The sequence below is a fragment of the Callospermophilus lateralis genome, chromosome 1, assembly GCF_048772815.1.
Source record: "Callospermophilus lateralis isolate mCalLat2 chromosome 1, mCalLat2.hap1, whole genome shotgun sequence".
Taxonomy (NCBI): domain Eukaryota; kingdom Metazoa; phylum Chordata; class Mammalia; order Rodentia; family Sciuridae; genus Callospermophilus; species Callospermophilus lateralis.
In genome coordinates, this window is record NC_135305.1 from 212858557 (window position 1) to 212877773 (window position 19217).

The window sequence follows — 19217 nt, forward strand, 5'->3', positions numbered from 1 at the left end:
AGAGCCTTGGAAATAAAAGATAAGTAAGTAGAATAAAAACTTATGATTGAATCTTATCTAAATTTAAACAAACTCCAATATACTTGTGGATGGTGGATATGATCTCCAGTAAAATGATGAGGAGCAATGCCTACATTTCTACATTGTGGAAAATCAAGAGGCACAGAGACCTAAGAGAGACATGAAAATAAGTTGGAAATATGTTGAAAAGTTGAATTATTAGTGCAAGGAGTGCAGAAGAACTTTCACCAGGATTTTCATCTAAAGCAAGTATTCACAAGTCAAGAAATATGTGATTGTTCAGTAACATCTTTCAGAATGAAAAACCTTTCCAGGAACCCAAAATAACAAACACTAGCCTATTGGAAAACATTAGAATCTGTAGACTTTCAGAGACTCCCCACAGATACATCTCCACTTATGTGCTGTGCTTTTGTAATTGAACATGCAAAATCCGTGAAAAAAAACTCTAAAGAATGAAAAAAATAGAATGAGAGGGAATACACTCCAACCCTAAGCAAAGGGTCTTAACAATTTGAAATAGAGAGGTCAACGGCCATCCAGCTGACTTCATCTTGACAGGTTGTGAAATACTTGCAGCATAAAATTCTTTGGCATAATCGTCATCACTTATTAATTTATTTTCCATGTGGATACCCAGAGAGGAAGAAGATTCCATGAAGTATCTATATCATGATTTTCTCCTGCAGGAATTTATTTATAGAAATTACTAAATCTGGATCTTTCTCACCAATGTGAAAATGGGCTGAAATATGTTCCATTATAACTTTTTTTTTAATAAAATGAGCTCCCTCCAGTGCAAATCTCTCCATACTTAATACTGGATTTACCCATTCCCCTTCATTGCAAAGGTAAGAGGACTTACATTTTACTTTATTTGAACCACTTCGTGCCTCTCATCCCTCTTCTAATTGAGATTCTGTTACCATAAGCAACACAGTGATACCATTCTGTTACCCTTAGCAACACAGTGATCCCATGTTGCTAATTTCTTGGTCACTTCTCCTTTTTAGAATCTTATAAATCCATTAATAAATTCATTAAGCTAGCAAAGGACACCACCATCTCTGGGCTGCAGGTCAGGCTAGTTGGGCTCTCAGGGAACCTCAGGTGGAAGCTCCTGCAGTGACTGCTGGGTTCTCAGGCTCACCTGGGTGGCATCTCTGATGGGAGGGTCTTCATGCACAGGCTTCAGGTCTTCCCTGGATGTTGAAGTTCAGAGTGAGGCTCTGACCCAAGACAAGAGAACAGAAATGGGTCCAGCTTTGGTCCACAAGTCAGATTTCAAGATCCTGAAGAATCAAGTGTGCCCCAGGGAGTGCACTCAGGGAGAGCAGGAGCACAGAAAGCCCACAGCTTTCTCTATCTGCTCATTAGGCACATGTCCTTCTTTTTACTCCAACCTCTAAGCACCTGATTTCCCTGCAGGATTCTGGTCTGTAATCAGGAAAGGAAGAGTTTGCATAGATTCCCCTGAGATCACAGTGGAGTGCTACTAATCTGCCCCTTTTTACCACCAATCCATGACCTCACCTTCCTGATGTCCCACCACCCATCACCATATCCACCCTTTGTGTTCTGCTTTTCTTCCCAAGTCTAAAACTAAGAAACCTGCCCTGGTTTGGTATCTTGTGCCCTCCAAACACTGACTTACATTGGGGACACAGTCTTTGGCATCTCCAGAAGTTTTCTATGTCCCTCCTTAACAGAGGAGTGAGCTGTGTTTTTTGAAATGCAAAACCATAAGACAGCACCTCCTGCACTCATCACACTTTGTTGACAATATCAGAAATTCCATGCTGGTAATTAACATACATTTTTACAATGAGGGACCAAATGATGGTTCTTGGTATATTATTGATGAGGTTGCCTGGACAGAGAAACTCAGGACTCTGACAAGAACAGAAGAGTGTGGGGTTCTCATTTGTGTGCAGAAAGGAGGCAGTAGGAGAGGTTCTTAAGTAGTAAAAGCCACAGTGTAAATCACACATCCATCTGTACCGTCCCCCCTGGTCTCTACACAGCAGAGAGTAGAACAATGAAATGTCAGATGCCAATATTTCTTATTGTCCCAAATCTATTTATTTCAATATCCAACATTTTTTACCCCAATCAGAAATCAAACTTCACCACAGTTTTCTGTACATTTTATGTCTGGATTGACAGAAAGCCACAGCCCATTATCAAAGTTGGCTCTGATCTACATATTGTGGGATCGGGCTCCAAATTCCTTAATAGGACACCCATAGCACAAGAGTTCATAACAAGAATCAACAAATGGGACTTACTTAAACTAAAAAGTTTTTTCTCAGCAAGAGAAACAATAAGAGAGGTAAATAGGGAGCCTACATCATGGGAACAAATTTTTACTCCTCACACTTTAAATAGAGCCCTAATATCCAGAGTATACAAAGAACTCAAAAAATTAGACAATAAGTTAACAAATAACCCAATCAACAAATGGGCCAAGGACCTGAACAGACACTTCTCAGAGGAGGACACACAATCAATCAACAAGTACATGAAAAAATGTTCATCATCTGTAGCAGTCAGAGAAATGCAAATCAAAACCACCCTAAGATACCATCTCACTCCAGTAAGATTGGCAGCCATTCTGAAGTCAAACAACAACAAGTGCTGGCGAGGATGTGGGCAAAAGAGTACCCTTGTACGTTGCTGGTGGGACTGCAAATTGGTGAGGCCAATTTGGAAAGCAGTATGGAGATTCCTCGGAAAGCTGGGAATGGAACCACCATTTGACCCAGCTATTGCCTTTCTTGGACTATTCCCTGAAGACCTTAAAAGAGTGTACTACAGAGATACTGCCACATCGATGTTCATAGCAGCACAATTTACAATAGCTAAACTGTGGAACCAACCCAGATGCCCTTCAATAGATGAATGGATAAAAAAATGTGGCATTTATACACCATGGAGTATTACGCAGCACGAAAAAATGACAAAATCATGGAATTTGCAGGGAAATGGATGGCACTAGAGCAGATTATGCTAAGTGAAGCTTTCCAATCCCTAAAAAACAAATGCCAAATGTCTTCTTTGATATAATGAGAGCAACTAAGAACAGAGCAGGGAGGAAGAGCAGGAGGAAAAGATTAATATTAAACAGAGACATGAGGTGGGAGGGAAAGGGAGAGAAAAGAGAAATTGCATGGAAATGGAAGGAGACCCTCATTGTTATACAAAATTACATATAAGAGGTTGTGAGGGGAATGGGAAAATAAACAAGGAGAGAAATGAATTACAGTAGATGGGATAGAGAGAGAAGATGGGAGGGGAGGGGAGGGGGGATAGTTGAGGATAGGAAATGTAGCAGGATACAACAGACACTAGTATGGCATTGTGTAAAAATGTGGATGTGTAACCGATGTGATTCTGCAATCTGTATTTGGGGTAAAAATGGGAGTTCATAACCCACTTGAATCTAATGTATGAAATATGAGATGTCAAGAGCTTTGTGATGTTTTGAAAAACCAATAAAAAAAAAAACAAGTCTGTGTTCTCTTTCATTTACCTGCTCTTGTTTGACAGCTTACAGTTACAAGTGAGAAAGTGAACAGTGGTCACGGGTTCAAGAGGAAAGGGAAACACATCAATATTTGAACAGTTTATAAATGGCTTCCTGAGATGTCCATCACTTTTTTTATTTATAATTTTTAATTAAATGTAATTGGAGAAACTTATAGATTAATGGGCAGTAGTGAAAATTGATAGGGAGAGATCCAAGGCCCCTTTCATGAGCTTCCACCATGGTGACATGAGCAAAATATCACAGCCAGGTGTTTACACTGATAACAAGGAAATGAAATCACAAAAAAAGAGAATTGTCCATGGCCATGTTTACTGTAGCATCATCCACATTAACTACACTGTGAAGTCACCTAAGTGCTCATCACCTGATGAGAGGAGGAAAGAAACGTGGCATATATACAACTTGAACATACTCAGCCATATCTAAGGATGAAATCCTGTTATTTGGGGCCATGTGGATGGACCTGGAGGATATTGTGCTAAGTGAAGAAGGCAGATACCTAAACACAAGTACTTCATGGTGTCTCAAGAGGAGGTTAGGAAAAAAAAGTAAAATGTCACCCTGAACAAAGGATAGAGATTACTAGATGTTGGGAAGGGGTTGGAGAGGGTGGATAAAGGGAGGCTGGATTTGATCAGTGCACACTGTGGGCAGATGTGGAAATATCATGCTGAACCTCACATTTACAATAATTTATGATCAAAAAAAAAAAAAAACAAAACAGAATAGCTCCCATCAGTCAAGTGTCCTGAATTTGCCCTGTTATAGCCCCATTTACTCCCTTCCCTGATCAGAGCCTAGACCTTCAAACCAATAATGTATTCACCACTTATATATTGCTCTCATTTAAAAAGTGCTGTCTAGCACATAGAAATATATGCCTGGGAAGTCAGCAAAGTAGGTACCTCTGGGGACCTGTTTTGCCCCTGACAATGTTAGGCACTACGGACACCATGCTGAAAAAGAAACAGGATCCAAAATTTAAGAATAAGACCTAATGACTAGTAACATCATGGTATGTTAAAGGCTACCTTATGAAGATTGGAAATTCTGGAAGTAATACAAGAAAAAAAATGAATACACAATTGAAAATTTATTCTCTGTCGGGCATGGTGGTGCATGCTAGTAATCCCAGTGACTCAGGAGGCTGAGGCAGGAGGATCAAAGATGAAGGTCAGCCTCCACAATTTAGTGAGGCCCTAAGTAATTAGAAAACACAATCTCAAACAAAAACCAGAAATGTCCATGGATATGACTCAGTGGTTAAGCACCCTTGGGTTCAATCCATAGTAATAAATTTTTTTAAAGATTTACCTCCAAAATAAAATTATGAAAACAGCCTTATTTGATAAATATTTTCACAAATGAATATAAATTATGACTCTTTTCAGCAAAATAAATAATTAAATAGCATGACATATGTAATTTGTGATTAACTTATTTCTAAAATTATAACTCATGGAACACATGAGAATTCTCAAGATTTTCTCATCCAAAGATGGGAATATTTTGAGAAAGTTTAGAAGTGACAAATGAAAAGGACTAAATTTCATAGAGATCAGAATGTGCAAAAAAATAATGACTCAGTGGAATTGTATGAGGAACTCGAAATCAAGGAATAAAGGAGAAGGAGCAAGTTCTGCTTCCAGTATCTGACAAAGAATCCCAGATTCTGATTCAGGAGGCTCTGAGCCCTGCAACCAAGGGCACTTATTCATTCTCAAAACAATTGTCACTTTTATCTTTCTCTCTCAGAGTCTTCTCAGAGCCCTCTTGATGTCCTTGTTCCTCAGACTGTAGATGAAGGGGTTCAGCATGGGGGTGACTACAGTGTACATCACCGAGGCTGTTGCAGTAGAGTGTGAGTTTTGGGTCACAGCAGTGCTGAGGTACACACCTAGGCTTGTGCCATAAAATAAGGAGACCACAGAGAGGTGAGACGCACAGGTGGAGAAGGCTTTGTACTTGCTCTGAGCTGATGAGATTGCACGGATGAAGGACACTATCTTGCAGTAAGAGTAAAGGATACCAATGAGGGGGCCACCAGCCAGCAAGACAGCACCAAAATATATCACCACCTCAATGAGAAAGGTGTCAGAGCAGGCAAGGTGAATCACCTGGTTAAGTTCACAGAAAAAATGTGGGATTTCCAAGTCTGTGCAGAAGGACAGGCACAACACCATTAAGCTTTGCAAAATTGCATGTAAAAAACACACAACCCAGGACACCAGAACTAGCAATCCACAGTCTGTGTTTCATGATGACCATGTAGTGCAGGGGGTGACAGATGGCCATATACCGGTCATAGGCCATCACAGTCAAAAGAAAGTCATTCAACACAACAAAGAGTACAAAAAAGTGAATCTGGGTGATGCAGCCTGTGTAAGAAATGGCCTTGCTCTGGGTCTGGATGTTCACCAGCATCTTGGGGATGGTGGTGGAGGTGAAGCAGATGTCCACAAAGGACTGGTTGGAGAGGAAGAAGTACATGGGTGTGTGCAAGTGGGAGTCTGAGATGGCAGCCAGGATGATGAGCAGGTTCCCCAGCACAGTGACCATGTATATGGAGAGAAAAGGCCCAAAGATGAGGGGCTGCAGTTCTGTGTCCTCTGCAAGTCCCAGAAGAAGGAATTTTAAACGTTCAGTATCATTCCCTGGTTCCACATGCATGTGACTACCAGAAATGAGAAAAAGAGCATAACTAATTTTCCCATAGACAGGTATTTCTCACATCATTGAAAGGAAACAATACATATTTTGCTCTAAAGAAATTAATTTTAGGAATGGGTGTGTAGCTCAGTGGAGGAGTGCTTGTTTAACATCTGCAAGGCCCAGGATTCCATCATTAGCCCCACAATAAACAAAAATAACCAATGGAAAGGAAAGTAATTAGCTTCTATAGAATGTGTATGTATTGTGTTCCTCTAAGGGATGCTGTGCTGTCTCTGATGATGAATTCCTCTTTTCAGAGTTTTATTAGGAAGTCATGTATTTTAGAATTCTAAAGGGAAAATTAGTAGTGCCTTTGAGAAGTATAAAAGGAGCACCACTGATATGCACTCTGGTGGTTCCTGTAACTTGGCTACAGTGAATATTGCATCAGTAAACACGGAAGGACAGATGTCTCCTACTACACCTATTTATTTCCTCTGACTATATACCCAATACTGTGATTGCTGCATCATGCGATAACTGTATTTTAATTTTTATGGAACTTTTGTATCATTTTCAATAATGACTTCATGAATTTGCATTCCAAACAGCTTTTGGTAAGGAGTTTTTTTCCTCTACATAATCACTGGCCCTTATTATCATTGGTCATTTTATAATAGCACTTCTAACTGGAATGAGAAATTATTCTTTGGCAGGCTTGATTTGCATTTCCCTGATAATTGGCAATTGAGCATTTTTCATATGGCTATTGGCCATTTGTATGTGTATAGTACACAGTGGAATAATTCTCAGCTGTTGATAAAAGATTGAATCCTCTCATTGAGGACAACCTGGATGAACCTGGGGGACATTATGTGAACTGAAATAAGCCAGGTACAGGAACACTGAAGCTGCAAGACATCATCCATAGGCCGATTCTGTAAAAGCTGATGTCATAGAAGTGCAGCAGAGCAAGATGGTCACCAGAAGCTGAGGAGCGTGGTGGGGACAAAGGGATGGAGAGAAGCTTCTCAAGGTGAGCCAACACACAATTAGAGAAGAGGAATGACTTCTGGAGTTGTACTGCACTGTAGGGAATTATACTTAACAATAATATATTACATATTTTAAAATAGCTAGACCGGAGGCTTCAGAATGTTCCACCACAGAGAAATGATAAAAATTTCAGGTGATTAACTAATTACCCTTGTGCAATTATTACACAATTTATAAATGCATGGAAATATAAAGTTATACTAATAAAGTTGTGTAACTACATGTTATTAAATATAAAGCAATAACTAAATATTGAGTACCAACCCCAGTCCAGGCATTATATCAGTAATCTGTATGAGGTCAAAAAAAGTCCCCATTATCCAAAGAGAGGGAAAGAACATAAGCAAAAATGGTTAAAATCACTTAATATGTCCCATGGTGATGGGTACTAAGAGGAAAAAGAAAGAGTAGAGATGTAGTTGTAGTTTTATAGCAATGCAGGGAAAACCAGCAGGAAGAGAGGCATCCAAACAGAGACCACAAGGAAGGCAGGGCAGGAGCCACAAGTCATCCTCAGTGGTGTGGTCTTCACTGGGGGACAGTCATTCCTGAGGAAAATGCTTGTTTTGGAAAAACAAGGCTTAAAAGAAAGCCTTTGGCCACAGAAGGATCAAGTAGGAGAGTGATGAGAGATGGTGTCAGAGAATGTTAAGGAATGATCTGGCCTCATTTACCTCTAAGGCTACAAGGTACAGGGAGTCCTTCATCCACACCCTGAACCTCTTACCCCCTTAAATGTGCTGCAAACACATTGTGTGAATTGCAAAGGAATCCCTCCTTGCTACCACCTGAGGGTTAAGTTCTGATCTCTAGCTGCTAAGAGTCACCCTGCAATGTATAAGCTCAGGTACCCCTTCCCTGAGCCCTCCAGGAGGCACATAAACACACACACACACACACACACACACACACACACACACACACAGGAACACACAACACACCCTGGGTTCATGGTCTTATTTCTGCCATGGCTCTCAGCCCCAATCACCCTGACAAGGCTCTGAGTGTCGTTGACACAGCTGAGATGATCAGTTCCCTACAGAATGTGGACAGGTCACCTGGAGAGTCCACTGGACACACTTTCCATGAACAAATGAGCAGACCCACTTAAGAATGCTGCTCCTCTTCCCTGTGTTTTAAAAGGAGCATGAAAATCTGTGCAGTCAACAGAGGGAGGAAGAGAAATAGAGAAGGATGGGGAGTGAGAGAGAAGGCAAAGGGGTGGACAGAACATGAAGAGGTGAGGGCAGAGAGAGAGAGAGCTGACTTGGACCCAGGGGAACAGGACCTTGCAAGCCCAGGTGTCTCTTCTCCAGGATGGAAAGGCTGCCTTGGTCCTGGCAGCGTTCCAAACCCAGTGACCCTCGCTGAGTGCCCAGCATAAACCATAAACAATCAAAGTATCTTTTCTAAAAGACCAAAGTAGTAACTGTTTTTTTGACCTACTTTTTAAATGTTTTTATTATTGCATTGCAATGATACATAAGGTTGGGGCTATGTTTTGAAAGTATTTTTATCTGTAGGTGAACACAATACCTGTGCTCTATTTACTTATTTTTTTGTGGTGTTGAGGATCCAACCCAGTGCCTCACACCTGCCAGGCAAGCCCTCTGCCCCTGAGCCCCAGCCCCAGCCCTGTTGGGGTCATTTGGACACAATCTCACATGCAGAGAATCTGTTTGCTCCCCTTCAGTCCCCAGTACTTTCCCTCCTTCCCCTCCTCCCTCCCACTCTTCCCCTTCCTCATGTCAAAGTGTCTGACAGTCCATACACATTAGAAAAAAATGATCAAAGGTGAAAAATCAACAATTGTAGGAAATATCCAAAGTACCTACAGCAATGTAGGGAACTTTCAATAGGAAACAGCAGACCTGTCTTTCTGTTGTTGTTCCTTTCACCTGACCATTGAGTTTTCCCTAGATTCGCAGCAGATACGGCAGGGCTCTTTCTCCCTGTTTTAAAATTCACACAGAATCACTGTGCCTGTTTACTGAGTCTATAGGTGGTAATTCAATATTTGTATGTGCTGTGCGATGATCAAATCAGATAAGGAGCTTTAAATCTCCTTAATCACTAACCATTTCGTTGATTCCATTTTTTTGTATGTAACATCAATTCCTGGTTGATCTTAGTTGTTTTTTTTTTTTAATTTTCTGATAGTGTTATTTTGTTAGACACCTAATAACTGTAAAGGTTTATTGGGTATATTGTGATGTTTTGATACATGAATGTATTTTATAGTGATCAGATCAGGGTAGTAGGAATAAAATGTAGAAATAAATTGCTAGACTCTTAGAAATAAAAGATTAGGAATTCAGATATAATGTAATGATTTATCTAAAGAAAAATACATTCTAATTTACTTATGGATGAGGGACATGATCTTTAGTGAAATGATGAAGAGGAACACCTTCCAACAGCTGGCCAAAGGTGACATGGCTTTTGGAAATACACCTGTGTCAAAGTGTGGAAAATCAAGAGGCACAGAGACATAAGAGAGACATGAAAATAACTTGAAAAGCTGTAGAAAAGTTGATTTATTAGTGCAGAAGAACTTTTACCATCATTACTGATAATGATGAAATTATCATTTGAAATTTCACATTGTTGAGTCAGATCCTTCAGAATGAAGAGCCCTGGTAGGAGCCCAATAACAAACACCCATCTGTTGGAAGATATTAAAATCTGTAGACTTTCAGACACTCCCCACAGATACATCTCCACATAGGTGCTGTGCTCATGAAAAAGGAACATGTACAACATCAAAATCAGTGGAAAACATTCTGTTTGAAAGAATAAAATGCCAAAATAAAAAAGAAGGAAAAAAAATTGGAAGGGATACCCTCCAATTCAAAGCAAAGTGCTTTAAAAATCTGAAATAGAGAAGTCAACATCCTTCCAATGCACTTACTTGACAGGTTATGAAATAATTATAATATAAAACTCTTTAACATACTTATTTTTCACTTAAGTAAATTTATTTTGCATGTGGATAATACCAAGAGTGGAAGAAGATTCAGTGATATATCTATATTAAGAGTTTCTGATGCAAAGATTTATTTACCAAAAAAATCCTAAATCTGGAAATTTCTCACACATATTAAAAATGTGCTGAAATATGATTCATTGTAACTTTTTTAAAAGGATCTCCCACCAGGGTACATCCCTCTGGTGTTCATTTTGGGTTGATCCATTCCCCTTCCTTGCAAAGGTACTCAGACTTATATTTACTGTGATTCGAACCTTCATACCTACCATCCATCTTCTAAATGAGCTTATGCTACTGTAAGTTGATGGTCAACAATGACCTGTGTTGCTGATTTCTGGGAAATTTTTAGTATCTTATAAATCCATTAATAAATTAATTAAGCTAGCAGCAGACACCACCATCTCTGGGCTGCAGGCCAGGCTAGTTGGGCTCTCAGGGAACCTCAGGGAAAAGCTCTGATTCCTTCTCTCCCGTTCTCTCCTGCAGTGTCTGCTGGGTCCTCAGGCTCACCTGGGTGGCATCTCTGGTGGAAGGGTCTTCATAAAAATGCATCAGTCCTTCCCTGGATGTTGAAGGTGCAGAGTGAGGCTCTGACCCCAGACAAGAGAATAGGAATGGGTCCAGCTTTGGTCCTCAGGTCAGATTTGAAGATCCTGAATAAGGAATTAAGTCCCAAGTGCATGCCCTCAGGGAGAGTAGGAGCAATCACAGCCCACACCTTTCTCTATCTGCTCATTAGGCACATGTCTTTTTTACTCCAACATCTAAGCACCTGGTTTCCCTGCAGGACTGTGGTCTATACAGGAAATAAACAGTTCCCATGGATTCCTCAGGGAGCAGATTGGAGTCAGGTGCATCAGCCCATATTACCACGAATCTACAGGCCCCATCTTCCTACCACCATATCCCTCCTGTGAGTCATAGTTTTCTTCCATGTGTGAAACTAAGAAACCTGCCCTGGTTAGTTGTCTTGTGTCCTCAAAACACTGACTCATGTTGGGGAGACAGTCTCTGGTGTCTCCAGATATTTTTTACATCCCTCTTTAACAGAGGAGTGAGCTCTTTTTGTATAAAATGTGAATCCATAAGACAACACCTCCTGTATTCATCACACTTTGCCAACAATACCCACAATGTCATGCATCTGATAAACTCACATGTTTCTAATGAGGGACCAAATGATGGCTCTTACCTTAGGATGTGAGTATGAGTTTGAAGAGATAAGAATCTCTTCAGGCTCCAAGACTTGAGCTCCCTTCTCATTTCATGCTCATTCAAAGTTGGCTCTTTTCAGATCTCTTCTCTCAAATTTTGAAATAAAATGTGATTTTGAATGTACTTGCGGATTTATGTGGGTGGATGACTCAAATCTTAAGAAAATCACAAATCCACAGGCACACATGTCGTATTCACACCTGGTACCATGACCACTTTCTGTGGACCCACAAAGTATTTCCACAAATATCATTTATTCCTCACAACATCGTTCTAACGTTATGCTTGTTTCCCCAGATTAATTTAAGAATAAAGGGCACGGGGTGGGGGGTGTTAACTTTCTTGAGATTAAATTTTCAATGGTTCCATTTTAGTGTCACGTATTTTGAGGGCATCATATGATGTTTCCATGCTTTTATACACTGGGTAATGAGCAGATCAAGGTGAGCATATTTACCTCCTCAAGATTTATCATTTCTTTATGGTGAACACACTCCAGAGTGGTAGAAAAAAGGAAAGTGAAATAGGACAAGGAGAGGGAAGGGGAAGGAGAGGTACTGGGGTTAATTTGGAGCCATTTGTATTTCATGCTTTATGAGTATGGCAAAATGAATCCCAATATTATGTATAATTATAAAGCACTAATTGCAAAGGATATTGGATTCCATCGTTTTTGAAATATGCAGGACCTTATCATGAGCGTACTGTGCGATAGAACAGCAGAAACTTTTCCTCCTACCTGACTACAACTTAGGACCCTGGGCCACCCTTCTTCTGTACCTCCAGCTCCCTTACCATTTCCAGCTTCAGGGAACCAGCATTCTGCTCTGTGCTTCTGTGAGATCAACTTCTGTACCTTCTACATGTGAGAGAGGTCCTGCCGTACTTGTCTGTCTGTGCCTGGCTTGTTGCCCTTCACACGGTGACCTCCAGTTCTCTCCATAGGATCAAGGATGCCAAATTTATAACAATCATATATAAAACAGTTAAACCTTATTGAACACGTTCTTCAACTGAGCACATGAAGGGAACTGTTCATAGTAACATTTTTATATCTTTTTATGAATAACTAGGAAAGAGGAGGTCAAATTCTCCAGAGCAGATCTAGTTAGGAGTAGATGGAAGAATTAATTATCTTCACTTTATCAATACTTAGTGTGCACATGTATTAAAGTATTACACTGTACCACACCTACATGCAATTATTGCATGTTAATTATACGTCTTTCTGAAATTGTTTAAGAAAAAAAAATTGTTGACTATCCTGATATGATCATTACACACTGTATATATGAATTAAATTAATATGACATACTCTATTTTTACAATTAAGAAAATAATTATTGAATAAAATATTTTAAATTATGCAAGTCAAAATGATAAGATAATAGAATATCAGACATTATTACCCTATGTGCATACATGATTATATGACTTATGTTACTATCTACATCATATAAATCCGATGAATGAGAAGTCATATTCCATTTATGTATAATGTGTCAAAATGCAGTCTACTGTCTTGTATAATGAATTGGAACAAATTTTTTGGAAATATGTCTAAATAATTGTTAAGAATTTTTTAAAAACTAGGGGAAATTTCTTTTTTTGTATACTGTGGATATTTGCCTCAGTATTGTAATTATTTACTACCTATATTTACTCTATAACAAACCTCAAATATGAACAATAAGATTCACTCTAAAATAAATAAAATTTTAATTAAATGAAATCCTGAAAGTCAAAATAGACATACACAAATTATTTCAAAACAATTACAATTTTTGAAATGCAAGAAAAAATGGTCAATGTGCCTGAGTCAGTGACCGAAAAGAATAGATATAAATGGCTTAGGAACATGAAAATGTGCTAAATTTCATGAGTACACAGAGAAAATCACATTAAAATCATCAAGGGGACTTTGAATACCTTGCCTTGGTGTTTTCTGAAGTCCTAAATCTGCAACACCCAGAGACAGAGCGCTTCTTTGTTGGGGAAATCCCCACAAGCAGGAGTCTGTATCAGAAGCTCTTGTTTTCTCTGACTTAATTTATACAGTAGTAAAGCTTCTCTAGAGCCATCTTAACATGAGTTCAGGGACCATGGCCTGCCCTCGGTGACCTCAAGCTCGTTGCCTGGTGACTATAAGGTCCTGCTCCCTGGTGAAAAGTGACCAGGAACCTCCAGAGACCATGTGTAACAGATGGTCCAACAAAGTGGCAAATGCTGAGTAGTGTTTTAAAATCTTAATTTAATATTTATGGACGACTGAGTGTACATATCCATAGGGTGAACATGATATTTTTAGCCCATGCACACACTGTGTGCTGAACAAAACAGCTTAAGGGAACTTTCCTTCCCCATATCATTACTTTATGATTCCAGGTTTGTGCTCCTCACTTCAGATCTCCATTAAACTCATGACAAGGTCTGGGCACTGCAGCCCCCACCCACCCCCACTCACTGTGGCACACCAGGACTGGGTCTTCCTATTCACCTGTGCTCCTGTACCTGTTATCCAGCCTCCCTTCTCCTCCTCCTCCTCCTGCCTCCTTCCAGCCTCCAGGGCCACTATTCTGTATGTAGATTGAGGCTCCCTTGTCCTCCACATAGGAGAACATGCAGTGTTTGCTTCTGTCTGTCTTCTTTCATGGGACACAAGGGCCTGTCCCCTTTACTTTCTTGCAAATGACAGGATTTTATTCTTCTTGAATGCTGAAGAGCACTCAGTTATAAATATACCACATTTGACCTCTGTGAAGACTGCTGCAGTAATATTGGGAAGTGCAGCTATGTCTTTGGAAACTAATTTCATTCCCTCTATTTTTTTTTTATTATCAAGATCTACCTCCATGAGTCTGGATTTTTTTTTTTTTTTTGCCTCAAAGCCTCTTAGTTAACCTGCCCATGTGTAGTTTTGTGACTCAGACATCCTCTTCTTTCTCTTAAACCATCTCCTAATTTTTATTCTATTCAACTAAAATTCACACAGGACAAACTCCTTACCAGGAATTGTACTAGACATCACGGTTGTAGGCACAGATGAGATAGGGTTCAGAATTTCTAGGAATTCATAGTGAGTGAGTGGAAAACTTCACTAAGTTGAGGATGACGGGAAGGAAAGAGGATCCCACAAAAAGGCAGGAAATCTTCAGAGTTGGTCTCATTTGCATCACCTCAGAACACATCTCTGCAAGTGAGATTCCAGGGCAAAAAGCACCCAGAGCATCACTTGTGAGGTTATGTGTTAAAGGTTTAAGATTTGGTTTGTTAAAATTGAAGACAATCCCTTATTGTAGATAACTAGGAAAGTGCCCTGTTACATTCACACAACTGAGATTTCCTGGTGAACATTAAAAGGCTGATCCAATGTGGAACCTCAGGAACAGTCCTGGGGACAGGGAGGTCCTGAAGGGAGACCCCAGGGAAGAGTGGCATTAAAACCTGTGAAAGCTGAAGTCGTCAAAGGACTGGATGGAGGAGGCCAGGCTCTCGGCCCTTGATGTAGTGCCCACTGCTGCTCAGGAGAGTCCTGCCAGGGCCTTCACTGGGGCACCATTCACCTGGCCCTTCGAATTCCCTGCTCCTAAGAGTGTAGACAAAGTTGCTCAACATATGGGAGACACCAAGGCCACACCAAGGTCATCTAGACAACAAAGTGCCTGCAGAACTGAGGAAGACCTCAAGGTCAGTGCTAAAGTTTCAATCTTACATGTCACCTAAAGGCCCTGTGTTAAAGTCTGGTTCCCAGATTGGTGCTACTGGAAGGTGGAGGAAATGCTATGCGCAAGGTCTAAGTTCATTTGAGCATGAAAGGGATTGTAGGACCCCAATCTATTCCTCTATCTTTTCCACTTCAGGACATGAGGTCAGCCCCTTTCCTCTGCCACATTCTTGCCACCCATCCTTTTAGGCTCATTGCAATAGGGCCATGCCATGGGGCCAATCCATTACATATTGGAATCTTGAAAGCTGTGAGCCAAAATAATTGTTCTCTCCTCATCTATTGATTATCTCAGGTGTTGTGTTATAGTAATATAATTCTGACTCACAAAGAAAGTGCATGATGCAAAGATATTACCCATAATTTAGACCCACATGCAGTAAAGGCTTTGAACTGGTTCCATACTGTTAAAATTCTAGAATGATTAGAAGCTAAATACACTACTATGTTGTTGATGAGGTTGCCTGAATACGGGAACTCAGGACTCTGGCAGATCACAGAACAGTGTGGGGTTCCCGTGTTTGTGCAGAAGGGAGTCAGTGAAGATGTTCTCTTAAGAAAAACCACAGTGAAAATCAAAGCTTCTTCAGTATTGTCTCCTAGGGTCTATGCAGCAGAGAGAGAGAACAATGAAATGTCAAATACAAACAGTTCTCATTGTTCCAAATATGTTTATTTCAATATTCAACATTTTACAATTACCTTAAAAGGAAACTTCTCTTTCTCCACAATCTTCTGTACATTTATGTCTGGATTGACACAAAACCATAGCACATTACCAAGAAGACAGTCTTCTCTTCATTTACCTGCTCTCTTAGAAGAATGTACACAGGATAATTTTAAGCATGGTAATTTTAGCCGTGACAGCAAGGACAGCTTACAGTTACATGGGAGAAAGAGAACAGCAATCATGAGTTAGAGAGAAAAGGGAAACACATCAACATATAAACTGTTTCCAGACTTGCCCTGCTAACTTTCACTTCTTTATATTTATAATTCTTAATGGATCTTTTCCTTTGGAGAAAATTGTGGATTAACATGCTGTAGTAAGGAAAGACAGCGAGAGATCCAAGGGCCCTTTAGTCAGTTTCCACCATGGTAACACAGAGCAAAATACCACAGGCAGCTGGTTAGCACTGATAATATGGAAATGAAATCACAGAGCAAAGAGAAGCACCCTGCCCATGTCTTACCACATCATTCACACAGGCTCAGATACGGAGTCAATCTAAGTGCCCATGACCAGAGGAGTGAAGGGAAAAAACGTGGAATATATACAACATGGAACACCTTTTATCCTTATGTGAGGATGAAATCCTGTCCTTTGGGGAAACGTGGATGGAACCAGGGCACATTGTGCTAAGTGAATAAGACAGATACCAAAAGAAAAGTACTTCATGTTCTCTCACAAATGAAGAAGATAAAAAAGGTAACCTGAATGCAGAATAGAGATTACTAGAGGTCAGAAAGGGGTTGGAGAGGACGGAGAAAGGGAGGCTGAATTTGATGAGTGCACACTGTGGGCACGTGTGGAAATATCAGGCTGAACCTCCTTAATGTTTATAATTAATTATTTTCATCAAAATAAAATACAGAACAATTCCCATCAGTCAAGGGTCCCAAGTTTTGCCCTGTTAGAGTCCCATCCACCTCCCTCCTGCCCAGTACCTGGATCCTTAGAACCATCAATCTATTTACCATTTTCATATTGCTATCTTTTCAAAAATGTTATCTAGCACATAAAAATACATGCCTGGAAAAATGTTGTAGTTGATACCTCTGGAGACCTGTTTTGCCCATCCTATGTTAGGCAGTGTGGAAACAATGTTGAAATAATAACAGGATCCAAAGATGAGAATAAACCCTAATGACCAGCGAACACCTTGGTTTGTTAAAGGCTACCTCATCAAGGATGTTATGGAAGTAATATAGGAAGAAAATCACGAACACACACAATTGAAAACCTATACTCACCTGAGCATGGTGGTGCACATTTATAACACCACCAAGTCAGGAGGCTGAGGTAGAAGCATTGCAAGTTCAAAGCCAGCCTCAGCAAATTAGTAAGGTTCTAAGCAAGACCTTGTCTCAAACAAGAAACAGAAAGGATGGGGATGTGGCTCAGTTGTCAAGCATCGATAGGTCCAATCCATGGTATCAAAGAAGTTTTTTTTTCCTCAGATTTTCGTCCTCAATAAAATTATAAAAATAACCTTAGTTGTTATGTACAGTTCTTTCACATGAGAATAGAAACTATTTCTATTTTAGAAACATAAAAAATTATTTAGCATGGCATATATCATTTAAGATTGAATTATTTCTAAAAATATATCTTGTGGGATCAATAAGCATTTTCAAGCATTTCTTATCAAAGGATGGGAATGATTTTGGAAAGTTAGAAAATGACAAATGAAGGGCCTTGGATGTCACAGAGATCAGAAAGTATAACAAAGTGAATGATGAGTGGAATTGAATGCAGATCTCAAAATCAAAGAAATGGAAACTCTGCATTAACATAGAAGGACCAAGTTATGCTTCCTTCTAAAAAAGAATCCCAGATTCTGACTCAGAGGCTCAGAGCCCTGCAATCAGGGGCACTTATTCAGTCTCCAAAGAATTGACACTTTTATCTTCCTGTGTCACAGAGTCTTCTCAGAGCGCTCTTGATGTCCTTGTTCCTCAGACTGTAGATGAAGGGGTTCAGCATGGGGGTGACCACAGTGTACATCACCGAGGCTGTTGCAGTAGAGCGTGAGTTTTGGGTCACAGCAGAACTGAGGTACACACCTAGGCTTGTGCCATAAAATAAGGAGACCACAGAGAGGTGAGATGCACAGGTGGAGAAGGCTTTGTACTTTCCCTGAGCTGATGAGATTGCACGGATGGAGGACACTATCTTGCAGTAAGAGTAAAGGATGCCAGTGAGGGGGCCACCTCCCAGCAAGAGAGCACCAAAATATATCACCACCTCATTAAGAAAGGTGTCAGAGCAGGCAAGGTGAACCACCTGGTTAAGTTCACAGAAAAAGTGGGGGATTTCCAAGTCTGTGCAGAAAGACAGTCGCAACATCATTAAGCTTTGTAACAATGCATATAAGACACTAACAACCCAGGACACCAGAACTAGCAATCCACATATTCTGTAGTTCATAATGACCATGTAATGCAAGGGGTGACAAATGGCCACAAACCGGTCATAGGCCATCACAGTCAACAGAAAAATGTCCAATCCTGCAAAGAGTACAAAAAAGTGAATCTGGGTGATGCAACCTGCGTAGGTAATGGCCTTGCTCTGGGTCTGGATGTTCACCAGCATCTTGGGGATAGTGGTGGAGGTGAAGCAGATGTCCACAAAGGATAAGTTAGAGAGAAAGAAGTACATGGGCGTGTGCAGGTGGGAGTCTGAGATGGTGGCCAGGATGATGAGCAGGTTCCCCAGCACAGTGACCAGGTACATGGACAGGAAAAGGCCAAATATGAGGAGCTGCAGTTGTGGGTCCTCTGCAAGTCCCAGAAGAAGGAATTCTAAAAGTTGAGTATCATTCCCTGGTTCCATATGCATGTGACTACAGAAATGAGAAAAAGAGCATAACTAATTTTCCCATAGACAGATATTACTTACATCATTGAAGTAAAACAATACATAATTAATATTATGTGCAAGGACCTAGCTTCCATCCTTATATACAAAAGGAAAAAGAAAAACCAAAGGAAAGAAAATAAATCACCTTCTATAGAATATGAGTGATTCTTGTGCTCTAAGGAACACTGTGCCATCTCTGATGATGAATTCCTGTTTCACTCTCAAGATTTCCCTAAGAAGTCATGTATTTTGTAATTCTAAAAGAAAGTTTTTCATGCATTTGAGAAATAGAAATGAAACACTCCTGATGAACACTTTCATTTTTTCTGTACCTGGCTGTTTTGAATTGTGCATCAGTAAACATGGAAGGGCAGATATCTTCAAAATACCTATTTTATTTCTTTGGCTACACACCCAGTACTAAGAT

At 40.1% G+C, this 19217-nt stretch overlaps 1 protein-coding gene and 1 pseudogene across 1 annotated transcript; both read right to left on the reverse strand.

The window, feature by feature from the left end:
- Positions 1 to 5322: 5322 nt before the first annotated feature.
- On the reverse strand, positions 5323 to 6241 carry LOC143400158 (putative olfactory receptor 7A2; annotated as a pseudogene).
- Positions 6242 to 14920: 8679 nt separating this feature from the next.
- LOC143400167 (olfactory receptor 7A10-like) lies at positions 14921 to 18763 on the reverse strand. Its single transcript, XM_076857491.2, has 2 exons — positions 17851 to 18763; positions 14921 to 14997 (listed from the first exon to the last, which is right to left on the reverse strand). The coding sequence occupies exons 1-2, from the start codon at positions 18761 to 18763 to the stop codon at positions 14921 to 14923; spliced, it is 990 nt and encodes a 329-aa protein (XP_076713606.2).
- Positions 18764 to 19217: the final 454 nt, after the last annotated feature.